At 37.9% G+C, this 19,323-nt stretch overlaps 2 protein-coding genes across 10 annotated transcripts in view; both read right to left on the minus strand.

Annotated features, from left to right (window-relative positions):
* Positions 1–743: 743 nt before the first annotated feature.
* Pif1A (PFTAIRE-interacting factor 1A) overlaps positions 744–19,323 on the minus strand; it is a 181,126-nt gene continuing 162,546 nt past the window's right edge. For 4 of the 9 annotated variants that reach the window (XM_073961498.1, XM_073961519.1, XM_073961528.1 and 1 more), the window contains 4 exons: positions 17,981–18,388; positions 15,905–17,842; positions 14,689–15,825; positions 14,342–14,630 (listed from right to left, as the gene is read on the minus strand). In XM_073961498.1, coding sequence (XP_073817599.1) covers positions 14,475–14,630; positions 14,689–15,825; positions 15,905–17,842; positions 17,981–18,388 — 3,639 coding nt within the window. In that variant the 3' untranslated portion in view covers positions 14,342–14,474. Of the gene's footprint in view, positions 2,005–2,069; positions 2,208–4,747; positions 4,823–4,882; positions 6,586–14,341; positions 14,631–14,688; positions 15,826–15,897; positions 17,843–17,980; positions 18,389–19,323 lie in introns of those variants that run through there. The other 5 variants (XR_012409137.1, XR_012409138.1, XR_012409139.1 and 2 more) reach the window with 3 other exon arrangements.
* Positions 7,024–8,744, minus strand: LOC141389703 (uncharacterized). The gene is made up of 2 exons (XM_073961622.1): positions 8,413–8,744; positions 7,024–8,354 (listed from the first exon to the last, which is right to left on the minus strand). Exons 1-2 carry the CDS (start codon positions 8,558–8,560, stop codon positions 7,060–7,062), a joined length of 1,443 nt encoding a protein of 480 aa, XP_073817723.1. The 5' UTR covers positions 8,561–8,744; the 3' UTR covers positions 7,024–7,059.

The following is a 19,323-nucleotide window of genomic DNA, read 5'->3' on the forward strand; positions in this document are numbered from 1 at the left end:
TCATTTTTTTTGTGGTCCGATAATATTAATAGGTCGGAATGGTCAAAAAGCGTATGTGGATAAAAATAACTCTCGATGGGAGTGACCAATATGGTACATACTTTACACATCCTAATGTATCTACCATATATAGATCAGGTTTGAATATGGACTGTATTTGACCACTTTCTCGTGTACCCCCACACGAAATTTCGGATAATTTCGGATAAGTTCACTTTAAGGCCTGCTCTCGAATCACTTTGATTTTTGTTGAAGCAACTTGTATTCCCTGCCTCATTTACGACGGCAAAAGTTTTTTTCAGTAGCAAATCCAAACTTCTTGAGAAAACAGCCCAAAAGGTGTGAAAAAAAACCCCTATTACACCATATGTAGTTACTGGAGAGCACGATAACCCTCGAACTGATCAACCGATTTGTTTAGCCTTCGTCATATTTTGTCCAAACCTAGTTTCAGTTCGAAGATGGGCAATGACTCCCAAAATAATATCCAATTCCATAATTTTTGTCGGCAAGCTCAAATGTCCAAAAAGGGACACAAAATTCTGAAAATACTCTTAATACATTCGATCTGTTCGTAGATGAAAGTTTAAATTCACATAGGCTGAGGGTATATCTCTATCGGCAAAGCCGACTAACACTTGTTTACTTGTTAAATTTTCATTTCTAAACACGCTCTTGAATACGGGGTAAGTAATCTCACTACTCTGACATCGCTGAAGAATAAATCCACATGAAAACAACAATTTTTTTCATTAAAATTTTGGAAGTTTTATTAAATGTTTCCATAAATGTAGTAAATATTTTTTTTCAATTAACAAACAAATGAAAATGTTTAAATAGGTGTGTATGTGTTTTTTTTTCGTTTTCTATTTTTTTTTTTAATTACAAAAATGCTTATTTTTACATAAATGTTTATTTAGGCCATTGTATTTGAAACTAAAATTGATTGGCATTTTTGCTCTGAAGTAGAAGGAAAACAAAAAATAGAGATTTCAATTAAATATTTACACTAAAATGCACACTAATTTTATAAAATATAAAAAAAAACTGATATAAAGAGACAGCTGATACAACTTTTTTGTAGTTTTTGTTTTGTTTTTTTTTTTTCTTTACAATAAATTTCAAACTTAATAACCGAATAGTTTGTGTATGTACTCCAAAATGTGTGTTTAGTTTTGGTTCTAATATTAAATTCCATAATTAACAACAATTTAAGGCACTTTCCGAAATGATAGTCTTTATAAATAAGTTATAAATATTTTCCTTTTTGATATATGCTTCTTCTTCTCTTTGTACATCTCACGCTGTCTCAGGCACAGTTAAGAATATAACACGCTCTCAATGGTGTATTATTAACTTTATTAACTGGTGTTTTTGTTGTTGGTTGTGAGCCATCTTGATGGTGGTCTACAGTATTCGAGATTCCAATTCGTGTGTTTTTAAATAATGGAGGGACTTGTAGGGTTTCCTCAGTAAGAACAGTATTTGCTCTTTGCATTATCACGTCATTATATTTGTGATATCCATTTTTTCTTAGTTTCTTTCAACATGAACTTTGACTAGCATTGCTTTAAAATAAAAAAAAATATTCTTGGGATTGAAGAATATTCGAGAATAAAGTTTTCTATGCGATACACCTTCAGCTCCTTCTGTGGTTGCCAAACAATAAGTTGATTAAATGCTACAGTTTTTGTGGGGAAGCTCTGATGCGTTTGCTTGTTGAGCAGGATCATAGAGATAGATACAGGGTATCCATGATCTGTTACTTAGAGTGATTGTATTTCCAGCCGCAACCGCAGGTTCTTTGGGTTTCCAAGAGAGAGATTTGCACAAATTTGTTGGATTTGATGTGTTACAAAGCATTTCTAAAGTAGAGTCCTGCATTTCCATTGATTGGGCCACAAGTGCCACTTTATGGGGCACTGTAATGTCTATGTCTGTAATAACCGCAGCATCATGTCGGCTGTGATAGTAACGATTTGTCAAATAACCATCAACATAGATCTGAAAACAGTGCAAGATTTTCATTATTGTTTGATTTCATTTTAAATGTAAATTTCCCTACTTACCTCATATCCTGCAATACCACAACAGTCGTGGATAGTCCACTTGATATAAAGCGATGTGGCACCAAGATCATGTACGTCGGTTATTGTGACTGGAAAACTTTCGCGTGAACAATCAGAAGTTTTGGGCATGCATACATTCTGCAACGAAAAATTATGAGAAAATTGAAAATGGAATCAGTTTCAAAAACTTTGCTAGAAATAAAACAGGTAAAAAGAGTTAAACTCGGCTGGTCGAAACTTTTTTATATGAAATATTTGGAACTTATATGGAATAATTCTGTAGAAGTTCTTTGACTACTGGTCAGCTGAAAGCTTGAAAATATCTAAAAATGGGAAGTACGATTATATGGGGCTATAGCAAAATATGCTCCTATGTTGAACATTTTAGGTGGAAAAGTTTTGTGACCACTGGGAACCACAAATGTCAAAAAATGTAGTTCGGTCAAAAAATTAGCAAAAATCCTCAAAATACGTAGAATTGGGAAGTGCCGTTATATGGTGGCTATACCAAAGCGTCGAAATAGCCCATATTCGAACTTGAACCTTCCTATGGAAAAACATTCGGTTGCACAAATATAGCGTTGAACTTTTGCGGGGTACCTGAAGGAATGGGCCAACATAGTCCATTTTGAAAGTGGATCTTGTTATGCGAAACTTTTCCTTGTTATTTGGTCACCGTAGGGTTTAGAGCTATTGAACTATTGACAGGAAGCATAGAGTTGCCTACGAAAAGCATAAAATCGCTGCAAGCGCTGAATTCCAAAACGAACTTTCAACAGCCCTTAAACTGCACTTAACCGAAATTTTGAACATTGTGATGGAGGTATTCCGAAGAAGTTGTCCGATATAAACCCTCTTGGAGGTTGACGTACATTAGGAAGACATTGTGGACCGGTAAGGTCCATACTCAATCCTGATTTATTTTTTATAGAACAAGTAAGTAGAACGGGTGCCACCGTGGTACAATGTTATGCACGCAGAAGGTCGGGGGTTCGATTCCCCGGCCAGGCAACATCAAACATTTTTCAACGGTGGCAAAATACACCTCAGTAATGTTGGCGACATTTCCTAAGTATTTCAGCCTTGAAAATATTCTCCACAAGTGGTGTCTTAAGACACTCCGATCGGACTCGGCGAAAAACTGTAGGTCCCATATCATATGAATCGGGGTGCACTCATTGATATGAGAGAAGTCTCCCTTGTCCCGTATGGGATGTTGTGGAACAATGTTTTTCGTTTTATGTTTAGAACAAGTAAGAAAGTTTCAATTTGCTGTACCTACAGAGATATACCCTCAGCCTCGAACCTAAAGAAATGAAGCAAACACAATACTTCTGACGTCTATAGGGGTTTTTTGAATTTGTAGGCTAATTTCTCAGGAAGTATGAACTCGCCCCGAAAAAAATTATACTACAATTTTAACTAGGGCCGCCTATAAACCATTTTGACAAAAAATTAAAAACAATCCCAGACGAGTCCTTAAACTGTACTCTTCCTAAACTTTGTGTTTAAGGTACCCGAAAGTGTAGTGCGATGTAGTCGATATTCAGACATAATTCGAGGCTGTAAGGAATAAAACGATGTTCCTCCCTCCGAGGGTTAGTTTACGTACTATACAGTTTAGTTGGCGCCGTTAGGCTTTTTTGGAGATTTTGGGCCATTAAGAAAGTATAGACTTACAGTCGAAAAAATTGCACCGTTCTAATAGGGCTCTCAAGAAGAAATGTTTGGAAAAAAATTCAAAACCATCCGAGATGAGCTGTTAAACTGCACTTTTTCCAAAATTTGTGTGGAAGATACCCTTAAGGACGGGACCGATATAGTCCATATTCCAACCTAATACATGACCAATATTAAATAATACAATGTGCAAAGTTTTGACCAATCAGCAACTCTCTAAGAGAGTTATCTTGCGGATTTGCCATTTTAGTTGGTGCCGTCGAGGTTTCTTGGAACTTTTAGGCCATTGTCTTAGGAAGTATGGACATGTCCCGAATAAAACTGTACCATTGTAAAGGGTGTCGCATGGACAATATGCTGAAAATGTTTTCAAAAACGATCCGTGAGGAGATTTTAAATTCACTTTTCCGAATTTTATGTTGGAGGTACCCGTAGGATATATATAGTTCAAGTTTCGACCAAATGGGTAACTCCCTTCACATAATTATAGAGAACAGTTTTTAACTTTTGTGAGAGGAGCTATCCGAAGGAGTGGACCGATGTAGCCAATCTTCAACTTAAACTAAGTTTGGTGGAAATAATATTGTACAAAATGTTGACCCAATCGGTTACTCCGTTCGAGAGTTATCGAGTTATAGACGGATAGGGCCAAGTCTAAACCAAACATACTTGGGCTCTAAAACAATTATTTCGATGAAACACATTTTGGTCATATGAAAGTGTATAGACCGTTGGCTATCATCCATACTGGTATTGATATGGTATTGATTTTAGGTGTGCAAATAGGTAGCTATTAGATTCATCATCAGCAATTATGGATACATTTTTTGACAATTTATAACGATATTATCTTTGACATTTAAAATGGCCACTCAATCGATAAATTCCTATGTGTCGTACAACTATTGACATTACTTATACGGCAAATGGTTAACTATTACTTTTCCTTATCCTTTTATTCCACTGCAAAGAACATTAATTTCTCTCCGTCAACATACCTTTACTTGATTACATTTGTGCCGTGCATGTTCCATGGCTTCCAAATCCATAATGATGGAGTCAATGAAATATTTCTAACAAAAAGAGAGAAATTTCGATAAACTTAAAATTTAAAAATTTCCTGTAAAACTTACAAACTTTCCCGCTTCAAATGATAGCTGCTGTTGTCGAGTCATAGCTCCAGTTTCACCAGCATTGTTGTAGCTGCAAAAATCTTTGTGACTTCTGTTCTTAAAGCGTTCAGCACGTTTTTCTTTTTCCAGCTCATCGTAATCATCAATGAATTCTTCACAAAGATTGTCGGCGAAATCCATATCATCTCCATTTACCAATGTGGTGATTAATTTATCGATACGGTTGTCATTGGCTTTATATGGGGTAAAATTTGTTGCTAAATCAGGATTGAAATTTCTATCTGGCTCTTCCTCTGCGACATCGGTATGTTGCTGCTTATTGTCATATTGGTGTTCAGACTTGTGTTTCATCTCAGTTGGTAGCTTCTGATATTCTTCTTGAATTTCTATCTGTTCAATTTGAACATTCTCCATTTCCATGAGGTCAGTGTTATTCGGAATTAAGGCACCATCGGTCTGTTCAATAATATTCTTATCAAATACAACTTCCTCGACTTGTTCAATAAGTGCCTTATTATATAATTCTGCATTCACCTCATCTTGTTTCGCAAATGAGGAATTATTTTGAAATGGTCTCTCATCACTCATATTGCCTTTATTATTCACATGATTTTGTATTTCCATGCTTAGGTGTTTTGAGTTGAATTCCCCAATTGCATAATGCTCCTCAGAATCACAACCTCCAAAATACACATCTTCTTCATCTGGGTTATTTTGAATTTGTGTTTGATTCGTAATTTTGCAACATAAAGGACACACTTCTGGAGCTATTGGTAGGGGTATTATCAAGCCTTGATTTGCAGCCAAAAGAGTAATGAAATATTGGCAATATTGACATGGTTGTGTAATGGTGTATGGGGTAGGTTTTGCTTTTCTCCGCCCTTGTTGGCATTTACATTCACCTTCCTCTTCGGTGGTGGTAGTTTCATTAAGAGAACTGGAAAAGTGTTTGTTTTTATTGAAACACTCCTCATCTGATCTTGGTGATTGCGAATCCTCCGAGTTTTGTTTGTGTTTATCCAACAACATGCGTAGTTGAGAGCAAGGATCACATTTTTCCAAATTTTTGTGTAGTTGTGGTTTAAGGTGTTGATTTAATGACGGCTGGACTTGAGGCTGTTTAGTTTTATTTCCAACAGCATTTAGGGAATTTTTGATGTCTCCCGTTTCTGGCGCTTCCATTAATAAATGAAGCATTTGATGCAATAGTTTTAACATGCTTTCCTTTGAGGTTTGGTTATCTGGTTGACTTGTTTGTGAACTGCATGAAAAATATTCACAACTTGGGGAAACCTTCTCCATTTTATTTGGTGAAGGCTGTAAACGTTGTGGCTTTGGTATTGTCATACAATCCGGTTGAGCAAAAATTTTGATATTTGCCACACGTTTTGAATTTAAAATCAATCTAAGAGGGATATGATCCGAAATGCCGGAGGAAGAGCTGTCAGACGTTCCACGTGTACTTTCAGTTTCTGCTGAATAACGTTCCGGCTGGGATAAGGAACTATTTTCTCCATCCACAATAGTTGGCATGCATGAACATTGGTAAACAACAGGAGATTGATATGAATTATTGAATAATTGTTCCACAAATGGATAGTTTGGTAAAGTTTGGAATACATTTAAGGGGCCTGAAGGTTGCTGGGGTGTATTTATATTCTCGTTATTTCGGTTAAAATTAGTTTCGGAGGACGTTGCGACTTCTGAAATGACATAAATAAATGTGACTGTTAAAAACGAATTAAGATAAGGTTAGTCTAAGTAAGTATTTCTGATTTCAAGAACCTTATTTCAGTTTAAATTAAAGACTTTGCCAGATATACGGGTATGTTCTGAGACACACTTCACTTCTCACTTCACGTCTCAAGCATTTTGTTCACCCATTTACTCTTATTTTTCGAGTATTTTATAGACAGACTAGGGTGTACTCTTCTTTTTAAATACCCTAATGAATCTTAGCCGCAAGAAATTCGGAAAATAAAGAATGCAATGGGATGAACAAAAAGCTTGAGGATGTCAAGTGCGAGGTAAAGTGTGTCTCAGAACATACCCGACAATTTTTTTAATAAAATCTCCTTAGGTCTTATAACTCGATTAATAAAAATCCACATATAATGGCTTTCGCCCTAAAAAGACAAAACTTAAAAATAGAAATAAATCTTTATTTATTGACTTCTTTAGATTTCATTAAACATTTTGCTAGACAAAAATCGTGTAGAACCAGGCCGATCTGGTCTCAACTCCCTAACATCAAGCAACAGCACTACTTCGCCCTGCATTGGATTCCGTACACGACGTTCATTTCTGTGCCACATATCAATGCCATATAACTCCAAATGTTTGGCTTCGACCTTTTCACGACACGGACAAATGTCAAAGTATGAAATCTGACTACAAATCGATTGAATTTCACCGAAATCTTCAAATATTGTTCCCCTATTACGGCATTTGCAGACTTTTATTTTGGTGTGTTTCAAAACATCTTCTAAACTGGTAGTTGCCCGTGGCGTCCAGGCACAGAGGCAACAACCACAATTGCCAGGACAAAATACACGACCCTCTTCATCAATTAAAGGACTGGGGTCAAAACGGCATTTAATACACACATCAACGTCTTTATGTTGAGGCAAGGCTTTACGATACAATTTAGGTGGAGATCGTTTTATAACTACATCCGATTTCGAAAGAACAAGTGGATTTAAATCACAGGCACATTTCTTTTCTGCTTCACAGAATAAAAGCCGAGAGGACTTTTTACTTTGAAGATCTTCGTATTTCAGTTTTTCCCGACCACAATCACAAATTTCGGGTATTTTCGTAGCAATTTCATGGAATGCATCGGCATCACTTTGTGGAAACGAGTGATGTGATCGCTCAAAAACATCATCATTTGATCCATTTGGAACTTGGAAACTTTCCTCGGCCACTGGATCTTTAAATGTTATTAAATTTTGACCGTACTTTCCACTTTCTATTTTCCTTAGCGGTTCAAAGGAATTGCAGTTCTGACATATCGCTGTGTTATGCAACGCACCCTCGGATTGTGATATTTTCATAAATGCCTTATTCCACCTCAGACTGCATTGACATAAAAAAGTTTGTTCCGATTTACTTTCATGAATATTCTTTTCTTCTAAAGCATCACAAGAACATGGGGTTTGGGGCTCCCTGGTCTCCTCTTCTGTTAGAGATTCACAGGAATAAAAAATATCTTCCTCCCTTATTTGCGGTGGAACTTTTGCCAGCTTAAAAGAGTTTTTAAATTTTGGAATGCGAATATTCAAAGGTATTTCCACATTAAGTGGCTTCAATCTAAACATTTGCGGGGAGGAACCTTTACATTTGGATTTCTGTTTTATATCACGTTTAAGATGGCCATGGATATCTTGACACAAAATGGCAATTTGCATTAAACAACCACGAAAAAGTTGTGCATCTTCCATGCACTCGTATACTTTGGACATATCAACATCTATTTTATCAAATCCATTTTAATTATGATCTGAATATTCTGCCTTCGGTATACTCACGATATTCCAAGTTTTCAGTTGATATTTCCGTTTCTTTGCCACTAAAATCTTGGTTTTCGTTAGATTTTTGAGAAGAACATTGTTGTTCTATGTTACTGCTCTGATTACGGGGACAGATTTTGCGATTACAACAAGATTTGGGATTCATTGCGACGTGAACAATTAGAACGATAGACAAGCAGATTTGAACGATCACAAAAAATACAGAGATTTTGCTATACAAAAATAGTTCCACAAATTATTAAAAAGTCTTTAAACTTTCATAAAAAAATTGAATATTGATAATTTTCAATTTTGATAGTTTTTAATGTAGAGTTGCCTATTTTATACTTGTGGTCAAGCCGTGTGATAAGAGGCAAATTAACACAAAATTTCATAAAAATGTCCGAAGGCAGACATTAAAAATGTTTGTCGAGTTTTTGGGATAAACTCAAATCCAAGAGATCTGCTAGGAGGGCTACAAAATGAAATCACTTTCTATGATATTACGGGAATAAAGGCCTGCGTACATAAGCTGCTTTGCCTGATTGCCTTGCTTTGCTGCTTCAATAAAAAATAAAAGAACAAAGAAGGCCGACCCAATTTCCAACTGATGGCAACCCAGTTCGAAATTTCGTCTTTATTCTATTATTTTTATTACGTCAGAAATGAAGCAGGTAAGCAAGGCAATCAGGCAAAGCAGCTTATGTACGCAGGCCTTAAGATTGCCGATGAGCCACAGTATCTGAATTTAACAATTGAAGAATCGGTACCCAATATGACAGTTTATTAACAAAATCGACAACTTCTATAAAGATCTAACAATTCGTGAGTGGCAGAATGAACCCCCACTGCAGGGTTTCGAGGCTTATCTGGTCATTTATATGGAGTCGTAGAACTTATTATAGGGGTTAAGGGACAGGGGCCATCGAGTTAAGGGACAGGGGCCAGCAGTGTCCAATGTTAGATAGACACTTAGGTTGTTATGAGTTCTAGTCTGTATGTTAGACATTGCAAAATTTAACTCACGTCCATTAAATACTTGCACACATGGGTTAAGAGATTTATAGTTCTTAGTACATTAGTAATACGAGGGGTGCACTCTAACTTTCTGGCCCTACAATGAAAACGCGAATATTTATCATAAAAAATAACAGGTGATCCAACAAGAGGTACTTTTTTCAATAGCCCGTTTTTGACAGATCTCGCCTGAGTCATTTCACGTGCTCATGTTATTTTTGTTTAGTACTGTTTGACATTTTATCATGGAAAAGCTTACGCCTCTACAACGTTTACAAATCGTTCAAGTTTATTACAAACATTCGCGTTATGTGGGGAGTATGTTTCGAGCCTAATTTTGTTCAGTGATGAGGCACATTTCTGGCTTTATAAGCAAAATTGCCACCTTTGGGAAGAAGAGCAACTTAAAGAGATTCAAGAGCTGCCACTTCATCCAGAAAAAATAACGGTTTGTGGGTCGTGGGAATCGTCGGACCCTATATCTTCATAAAGATGCCGGTTAGGACTCCATCGTCAATGGCGGCCGTTATTGCGCCGTGATAACCGACTATTTGATGTCTGAAATTGAAGCTTGTAGTCTCAGCGACATTTAGTATCAACAAAAAGGCGCCACTTCCCACACATCGCAAAAATAAATGGATTTATTGAAAGAGCGCTTCGCTGAACACATTTTGGACCAATCAATTGGCCACCAAGATCGTCCCATCTCACTCCGTTAGACATTTTCCCGTGAGAATATGTAAAGTCAAAATTGTATGAGGATAAAGCCGCTTCGATTCCAGTCTTGGGGAAGAACATTAGACATGCCATTCGCCAGTTACCAGTCGAAAAGCTTGAACGAGTCACTGAAAATTGGACTCAACGGATGGACCGTGTGAGACGTAGCCTCGGACAATATTTGTTAGACATAATCAGCAAAAAATAAATGTCATCGAAAGTTCTTTCAAATTATAATAAACATTCCCCATGGCACATGCCATGACATTCCCCATTCAATTTGACTTTTCTGTGTTTCTTTTTTTCTTTAAGCCTTTACCTAATTAACTGCGTGTTGCGTGTGCGTTCAAAAAAACAAAATACATGTATTTGTTTTTGTTGTCAATTTGAAATACATGTATTTTGTTTTTGTATTTTTGAACGCACACGCAACACGCAGTTAATTAGGTAAAGGCTTTAAGGTCGAAACCTATATTCGTAATATATTTTCCAAACTTAAGGCCTGCATACATAAGCTGCCTTGCCTGCTTACCTTGCTTACTTCTGATCATGGTGTAAGAAAGAAGGTGATACAATAATAGCAACCTATGTCTTCATTTGCTGTCAAAACATATTTTTAATCAAAAATAAATAACAAATATGTCGCTTCTATAAAAAATATCTGTGTACAACATCTTTGTTTAAGCTTCGCGAATAATATTTTAACGTTTTCTTCTAACTTTTGTGGATATTTCGCGCAAAAAAAATTGACAGCAAATGAAGACTACAACCTAACGTCAACTATTGGATCACCTTGTTAAATTCGCCTTGCTTCTGATAAAAGAATAAAAAAGAAAAGGGCAACCCAGTTCGAAATTTGCTCGGCCTTCTTTATTCTTTTATTTTTATTATGTCAAAAATGAAGAAGGAAAGCAAGGCAATCAGGCAGAGCAGCTTATGTACGCAGGCCTTTAAGCGCCCTATACACTATCAAATTTTGATGTCAACATTTGTAGTAGTATGTGTACATTTTTCAAAATATGAGAATGTGTGTGTGTATTTTATGGATTGAGGAAAATCAAAATTGTTTTGATTTTCAAAATGAAACCCAATCAATCCGATGAATACGGTTTATTTTCAAATTGTCAAAAAGAAATTTTGAAAAAAGAAAACATAGTGTTTGGAAAGAAATAAAAAAATTTAAGTTCATTCGTTTTTTAGAGAAAAAGTTGAAGATTTCGGTTGCTGATTGAATGCTTTGCTACACACTTATCAAGCACACACGTACAGAAGGAGTTCATCGGATGGACAAGCCAATTTGATAGTGTATGGCCCGCTTTAGTTTAAGTTCGAAGATGGTAAGATCGGTCCACTACTTCAGGTACCTCCCCCACAAAAGTTCGAAAATGTTCGGAAAATTTGTGCGCACGATAACTGTTGAAGGGAGTAACCGATTTGGTCCATACTTTGCACATCATGAAACTTCTACCAGACTTAGATGAGGTTCCAATATGGACTCAATCGCTCCACTCCTTCGGGTACCTCCCACACAAAATTTCGAAAAGTTCAGTTTAGGAGCAGCTCTCGAATCGGTTTGGTTTTTGTAGTAACAACTTGTACTTGCTGCCCCCTATACGACGGTTCAAGTTTCATCAGGGCAAGTCCATATTTCCTTAGAAAATAACCTGAAAGGTGCACAAAAACCCTGTGACACCGTCTGTAGTAGTTGAAGTGCAAGACAACTCTCGAACGGATCTTCCGATTCTGTCCAAATTTTGGCTTTCGTATTATTTTGTCCAAACTTAGTTTAAGTTCGAAGATAAGCCTTATCGGTCCACTCCTTCAGTTACCGCCCCCACAAAAGTTCAAAAATGTTCGGAAAAATTGTGTACACGATAACTTTTGATCTGAGTGACCGATTTGATCCACACTTTACACATTCTAATATATCAACCAGATATAGATCAAGTTCAAATATGGACTACATTTGTCCACTCCCTCGGGTACCTCCCACACAAAATTTCGGATAAGTTCACTTTAAGACCTGCTCTCGAATTTTTTTGATTATTGCTGAAGTAACTTGCATTCGCTGCCTCAATAACGACGGTAAAAGCTTTTTCAGGGGCAAGTCCATACTTCTTGATAAAACAGTCCGTAAGGTGTAAAAAATTCCTATGGCATGTATGTGGTGGCTGGAAAGCACTATAACTCTCGAACTGATCAACCGATTTGGTCCAAAATTTTGCCTACGTCATGTTTGTCCAAACTTAAGGCCTGCGTACATAAGCTGCTTTGCCTGATTGCCTTGCTTTGCTGCTTCAATAAAAAAATAAAAGAACAAAGAAGGTCGACCTAATTTCCAACTGATGGCAACCCAGTTCGAAATTTCGTCTTTATTCTATTATTTTTATTACGTCAGAAATGAAGCAGGTAAGCAAGGCAATCAGGCAAAGTAGCTTATGTACGCAGGCCTTAAAGGCCTGCGTACATAAGCTGCTTTGCCTGATTGCCTTGCTTTGCTGCTTCAATAAAAAATAAAAGAACAAAGAAGGCCGACCCAATTTCCAACTGATGGCAACCCAGTTCAAAATTTCGTCTTTATTCTATTATTTTTATTACGTCAGAAATGAAGCAGGAAAGCAAGGCAATCAGGCAGAGCGGCTTATGTACGCAGGCCTTTAGTTTCCAACTTTAAGGCCTGCGTACATAAGCTGCTTTGCCTGATTGCCTTGCTTACCTGCTTCATTTCTGACGTAATAAAAATAATAGAATAAAGACGAAATTTCGAACTGGGTTGCCATCAGTTGGAAATTGGGTCGGCCTTCTTTGTTCTTTTATTTTTTTATTGAAGCAGCAAAGCAAGGCAATCAGGCAAAGCAGCTTATGTACGCAGGTCTTTAGATCTTTTAATATTTTATCCAAATTTAGTTTAATTTCTAAAATGGCCCATACCGGTCCTCTCCTTAGAGTACCTCCCGCAAGAGTTAAACATTTGTGCCAAAGTGCAGTTTAGGATCTGTTTGAAGATCCTTCGGAAATGAATACCAATGCTGTTCGTTGTGGTCCTGTTTAAAGCGATATTATGTTTTTCGTGGACAAGTCCATGCTTCCTGGTATACTGGTCCAAGAGATATACGAAGACCCACAGAAATGACTAGTGGGTACGATATCTATCGAAATGATTTGACCACCAAAATAAAATTCACTTCCATAATGGACTATGTTCGGCAAGTTCAAATGTCACGCAGGCTGAGGGTATATCTCTGTCGGCAAAGCCGACGGATAATTTTTTACTAGTTTTCTTAATCTGCGGGAATCAAATGAAGTCATTGGGTGCCAAGTCAGGGCTGTACGGCGGATGACCTAACAATTCCACGTTTTGTCCGGTCATAAAGGCACAGGTTCGAAACGATGTTTGAGAGCTGGCATTGTCATGGTGCATTGAAATTGAATTTCTCTGGAGACTTGAGGCAAACAAATTGTAGTATACCACTCAGAATTAACCGTCCTGCATTCCTCAAGCCGTATAATCGCCACATGGTCAGTTTTGTCGAAGGAACAGGCGACCATTTGCTTCGAAGTGTTTCTTCCATGAAAACTTTCGTTGGATTTGGCTCATCTTCGAGGACTCCCACGGTCGATTGCTGTTTTGTTTCGGGCTCAAACGCATAGATCCAAGATTCGTCGTTTGTGACGATCTTATAAACGTCGGTGTTCATGCAATACCAAATGTTAGTAGGTGGAAGAAATGTCCATTGATGCCTTTATCTCAGGGCTTAAGTTTTTTTCTGGCACAACGGACGTTTTTGGACGACCCTCACGACCTTCGTTTTCTAGCGAGTGTTGCCGTGATTATCCACATCGAAAGTTGTGAAAAATGAATGGACCAATTGTTCACAAGTAAATTCCATTTTTTTTTTGCAAGTGATTTTTTCATACTTCCCTGTAGTGGAATTCTGTAACACATTTTTCGGGTTATCGGCAAATATCGCTAAAATTAAAATTTCGGTAATTAACGAAAATTTGCGGTAAGTTAAAAACTAAAATAAACCTGCTGCTAAATCCTTGCGTTTTAATGTTACCGATGCCGACACATCTCAAAAAAATGAGACACAGGATTCCACTACTGGGTTCGTTTAGGCTAAGAACTTTAAAACTTTCAAAAAAATAATGTCAAATGGCGCCTGGCAACACACATTGTTGCCTGGGCCAGAAAGTTATCGTGCAGCCCTCGTACATACTTATGTATTATTTATTATTTCCTCAAAAACCGATTTATAGGTTTTACAACAACAACTATTGGACCATAAATACATAGAACAGAGTTGCAATATCAAACATTCACAAATATGTATCTTTGTGGCCCATCAAATGATTTCTTCTTTCACAACAATTTGAGAAATTTCCAAGGAATTTGGACGCTTGACTGGATAATAAACCGTACAATAGAATTGTGATTCCATGTTCTTGGTATGGAAAGACATCAAATGTTCATTTATTTGGTTTTCGATTTCATAGAAAACCTAAGGAATATAGAAGATTTATTAGATGAAGACAATTCCCCGAATTCAAATTACCCACCGAATTTAAATGGGGACTCAAAATATCTTGCAGTATGTGTAGACACGACATAATCTTCACAAATCCTTCATAACTCCCTGTGGCAACATCGCGATTATTTTGTGAATTTGAAAATGATAATAACAACGCCAAATCCTCGCGGAAGTTGAGATCTTGCTTCCAGTGTGCATAGAGATTTCGCTTACATTCGGAAATTGCTTTCTTGGCATTGACAAGGGGAGTTGTAATCTTGTTGAGAAATTGTCTCACATGAATTGGAAATTGTTCAAGGTCTTCATTGACTTGGACACTACAATCACATTTCTCCACCAATATTTCAGTTGACTTGTCAACCATTTCGAGTTTAATTCGACATTCAATGGCTACATCAACACTTTTGCAGTCAGACCCTGCATCTGTAGTTTCGTCGTGGAGTGAACGAAAACTACTATAGGAAACATTACGTTGCAATACTTCCGAATCACAGATATCCAAAGAGGAAACATTGTGAAATTTTCGGGATTGCATTTTTGAAAGAATACGCCGTATGCGATTGGGCAAACTTCTTTGTCTTCGGCGTCTTAATAAACTTTTCAGAAAATTTAAATTTTTCTTACTTTTGACTCGAGTTTGGCCTGAATTTGTTTCCCCTTCTGGTTTTTTGGATAATTTGCGTAATTCTGAAGGAACCTCACAAATGGTTTGTTTCATTTCCTTGGAACATGAGGGCTCTAATTTTTCCCTAATAACAAACTGTGGCATTAGAGCCATGCCTACAGTAACTCCCATTTCTTCAGACTTTAATTTTGACTCTATCCTTAGCTCATCTTCACTTTGATCTCGGCCAGAAAGCACCTCTTCCAGAGATTGTGTTAGTTTCATTGGCGTTGAAGTTGCTAAAGGTGAGCGTATAAATGACTCATTGAGAGAAGGGACACTTTTTCCCGACCCATTTTCATTTTGTCTGATCTCCTCGTTCTTGATATCCGCCTTAGTTTCTTCAATACATGGTTCTTTTTGTTCCTCATAGATGTGTTCCTCATCACTTACCTCTTCATCGTCTTTTAGATCGCCGTGCAAAAGTGTATCGGCCAATTTTTTTACATCTCGGGCTACGGTTTGAAATTGTTTTTGGGTTGGAAGCATTTTTTCACATTCCTGAAAAACAAAAGACAAAAAGAAGTCATGAATAACCGGCGGTTTTCTCTGGGACATGGGGGGAGGACTCACTACTTACAGTCATGTGTCTCAAAGCATTACCCAAACCTTTACTTGCTGTTTGTAAGTCCTTGATGTCTTCACGCTTAAAACGCTTCGAGGGCGTATCACCCAATTCATCAGCTAGGCTATACCCTTCCGAACGTTCCAAACGTTTTTCAAGTTTTTGGCAAATTTCATCCTTGGTGCGTATCTCATCGGTGAGGCAACGCACCTTTTCCTCACAGTCACGATGGGCGTTTTGCAGTGTATCCACCTGCAGTTCCAATGTGGCTACCTCTTCCCTCAGTTCACCATTTGTCACTTCGATGTGCAGGTATTCCTTCTTCAAGTCGAAAATTTGATTACGCATAATGTCCAATTCGGTTTTGGTTTGATTTTCAGTTTCATGCTGCAACTTGCGCATGAAGGTCAGCTCATCCATTAGACCCTTGTTGCGTTTCTTTTCGACATCTAGAGCCTCGGTCAGGGGCTTCTGTTGCTCCTTCAACTGATCGTGCTGTTCTTTGAGGCGCTCAAATTCACTCACCAAACACTTGTGCTCCTCGACGAGCTTTTGGTGCTCTTTGGAGACCTTGACCAGACAAGTCTTTAGGCCCTGCTCGGTCTCCTCGAGTTGGCAAATCTTCTCATTGGCCGAACGAGCATCTTCACGCAAACAGTCTTGCAATTTTTGTATTTTCTGTTTGAGAGACAGTTCTTTGGAGCGGAACTGTTCTTCACGCTCCTTGTACTCCCTTTCGAGATCTACCCAATGGGAATCAGCCGATTCCATGGCTGCATAATGGCGACTATTCAACTCCTTGATTTGATGTCGAAGACATTTGATTTCTTCCTTAAGATAGTGAATTTCACGCTCGTGGCATTGGCAACTCTCGGAGCTGCGCGCCTCTTCACGTTGCATCACTTCAGCACATGGTGAGCGTCTGTCGGTTGAGGTAGCCGTAATCTGATTACCCATTTCTTTCGTTTTGGTTGGTGTACCCTGTTCTAAATGGGGTGGTGGTATTTGTTCCTGAGCCTGTGCCAAGGTACAGGCGGTGTTGTAAACCAACAACACTGGCAAAATATTGTGTAAAAATTCGAAATTTTCTTTGGCCTTTTGTTTGTCCTCCTCCAAATGGCGGATATGGGTTTCGCTTGTTGCTATATCGTCCCTCAGAATCATGCACTCTGAATGACAGTCTTTGTACTTGGCACTGAGGGCCTCTCTGGACATTTCCAACTCAACGTTACGTTGACTGAGAATTTCCAATTCGATTTCTAATCTCTGCAATCGAAGTCTGGTATCATTCTCAGCCTCCTCAAATTCACACTTTTCCTCTTCAAGGGTACAGTTTTCGTTCTCCAAAAATTCTACACGATCTCGCAACTCCTTTACTTCCTTCGCTAGGAGAATTTCACGCTGCAAGCGTTCAGCCAATCGCTTGGCTTGGACGTCTCCCGAACTCTCGTATATTTGGACTTTGCCTTCGAGGGCTTCCAGACGTTCTTTGTAGTATTGCAGGCGCTTTTGATCACTGAGGTTGGGTGAAGGTGGGTGCTGTAACTGATGAATATGCTGGTGGCTTAGGTGGGCAGGTACGTTTTTAGTCGGTGTGCTCAGAGAATTATTGAATGCAGAACCGTATGATGAGTCCTCGAAATCGGTTTGTGTACAGACTGTATTCTCGCCCGATTCGGTGAGGAAATCTGATTCCACAAACACTCCGCTCTCACTAAGGCTATTGTTATACTGGTGCTGTGCTCGAACTTTGCGAGGCGAATCTGTGGGGGTGTTGTGCGGTACAATCTGTTGGCTATTGTACGGCTGGACAGTGGCGACAATGCGAGGTGTTGCTGGATTTGTGGACGATGATTTTATAGCCGATGAACTGGAGCTCTTGTCGCTGTTCGATCGAATGCTGGACAATGGCGATGATGTTGTACTACTAAATTCGGAAATGCGCGTTTTTACCTATAATTTTTTTTTTGTTAAAAATTAAAAAATAAAATGAAATTATTATGGAAATAGTTTTGAAACAAAATTTAAAAATGTCATAAATGCCACAGTAACAACTGAGAGAAATGGGAGAGAATAATTCTATGAACTTACCAAACCCTCCATGCTACTGGTTTCCTCACTGGACGAATTGGCCAGCAATGAACTGGGACCACTGCTAGGTGTAAGAGCATCGAGCTGCTGCACCAAATTAAGAACCTGTTGCAAGCAATGCTTCTCCTCATCATCGAGAGTGGTCTTCTTCAGCAGATCGCCCAAACGGCGACACAGCTCATCATTGTTGATATCGATTAGATCCTCATGATGGCTCTGACTTTGTGGTGATATAATTCCCGAATCTAGCTGGGCACTATTGGACGTTGTACTTGTGTGGCTATTGCTGCCGAATAACATTTCGAAAGGATCGGTTTTTGCTGGACCTCCACTTGTGGGACATGACCAAACATTTTGATGGCCTTGTGGCACATTCGTTGTGGCATTTGTGGTACCTTGCAGCGACCACTGAAATGGAAAAAATAAGAAGGTTTTTTTAGAATAGGAAATTAATAACAATTTCTTTGTTGATTTAATTAAGATCTAACAGTGCATGCATAGCAGAAATTTGCGGAATGGAAAGACTGCTGTCTATTGGGTGTAAATTGTTCATAAATCTACGTCATTATGTCACATTAATGCAGACAATTTTTAACTCAAGTACGAGTATGTACGAGTCCAAATTCTCATTCTATTTTTGCCTGTGAATACCCTTGCAGCGATGTGCAGATTGCATTTGGCTATGAATAAATAATAAAAAAAAATAACCGCAAACAGACAAACCAAAACAGAAACGTAAAACTTTCCAATTAAATTATGGCCAATTAAAGCAGTAAACTTTGTTATGAACGAATTAATGCGAGATATGCTGCTGCACTACATGTTTACGCTTGGCTAGACTTAACTGTTTACCTTCCATCCTCATCTAAACACCTCCACCTTCTTCTTTGCAATTTTTCTTTCTACAATCAATGCCGTTGCAACCATTGAATGTTGCTGCCCAGAGAGAGAGAGAGAGAGGGAGGGAGAGAGGGAATGTAATAGCCACGTTATGAATACCCTACACAATTAAATTTACGACTGAAGAAATGATAATTCATAGGTTAAATCGACAGTTAACAATACCATTAGAAACATACAAACATACATACATACGTATATGTTGAAAGTTGTGCAATTTCAGGAAGCAGAAAAAATAAGTTTGTTGCTTTTTATACCCCTTTTTCAGATGTAACTCGAATCATTTTAGTTGTAATTCGAGAATTCCATTTGTAATTCGAAACATTTCAATTGTAATTTGAATTATTCCATTTGTAATTCGAATTAATCCATTTGTTATTCGAATTTTTCCATTTGTTAAACGAATTATTCCATTTGAAATTCGAATTATTCTATTTATAATT

Source organism: Musca autumnalis, unplaced genomic scaffold (genome assembly GCF_047663935.1).
Source record: "Musca autumnalis isolate F117 unplaced genomic scaffold, ASM4766393v1 scaffold_1, whole genome shotgun sequence".
Lineage (NCBI taxonomy): Eukaryota > Metazoa > Arthropoda > Insecta > Diptera > Muscidae > Musca > Musca autumnalis.

Coding starts and splice junctions, on each gene's coding strand:
- LOC141389703 (XM_073961622.1), bottom strand. CDS start 8,560: ATGAATCCCAAATCTTGTTGTAATCGCAAAATCTGTCCCCGTAATCAG. Junction 8,355..8,412: donor AACTGAAAACTTGGAATATC/GTGAGTATACCG, acceptor TTGATAAAATAG/ATGTTGATATGTCCAAAGTA.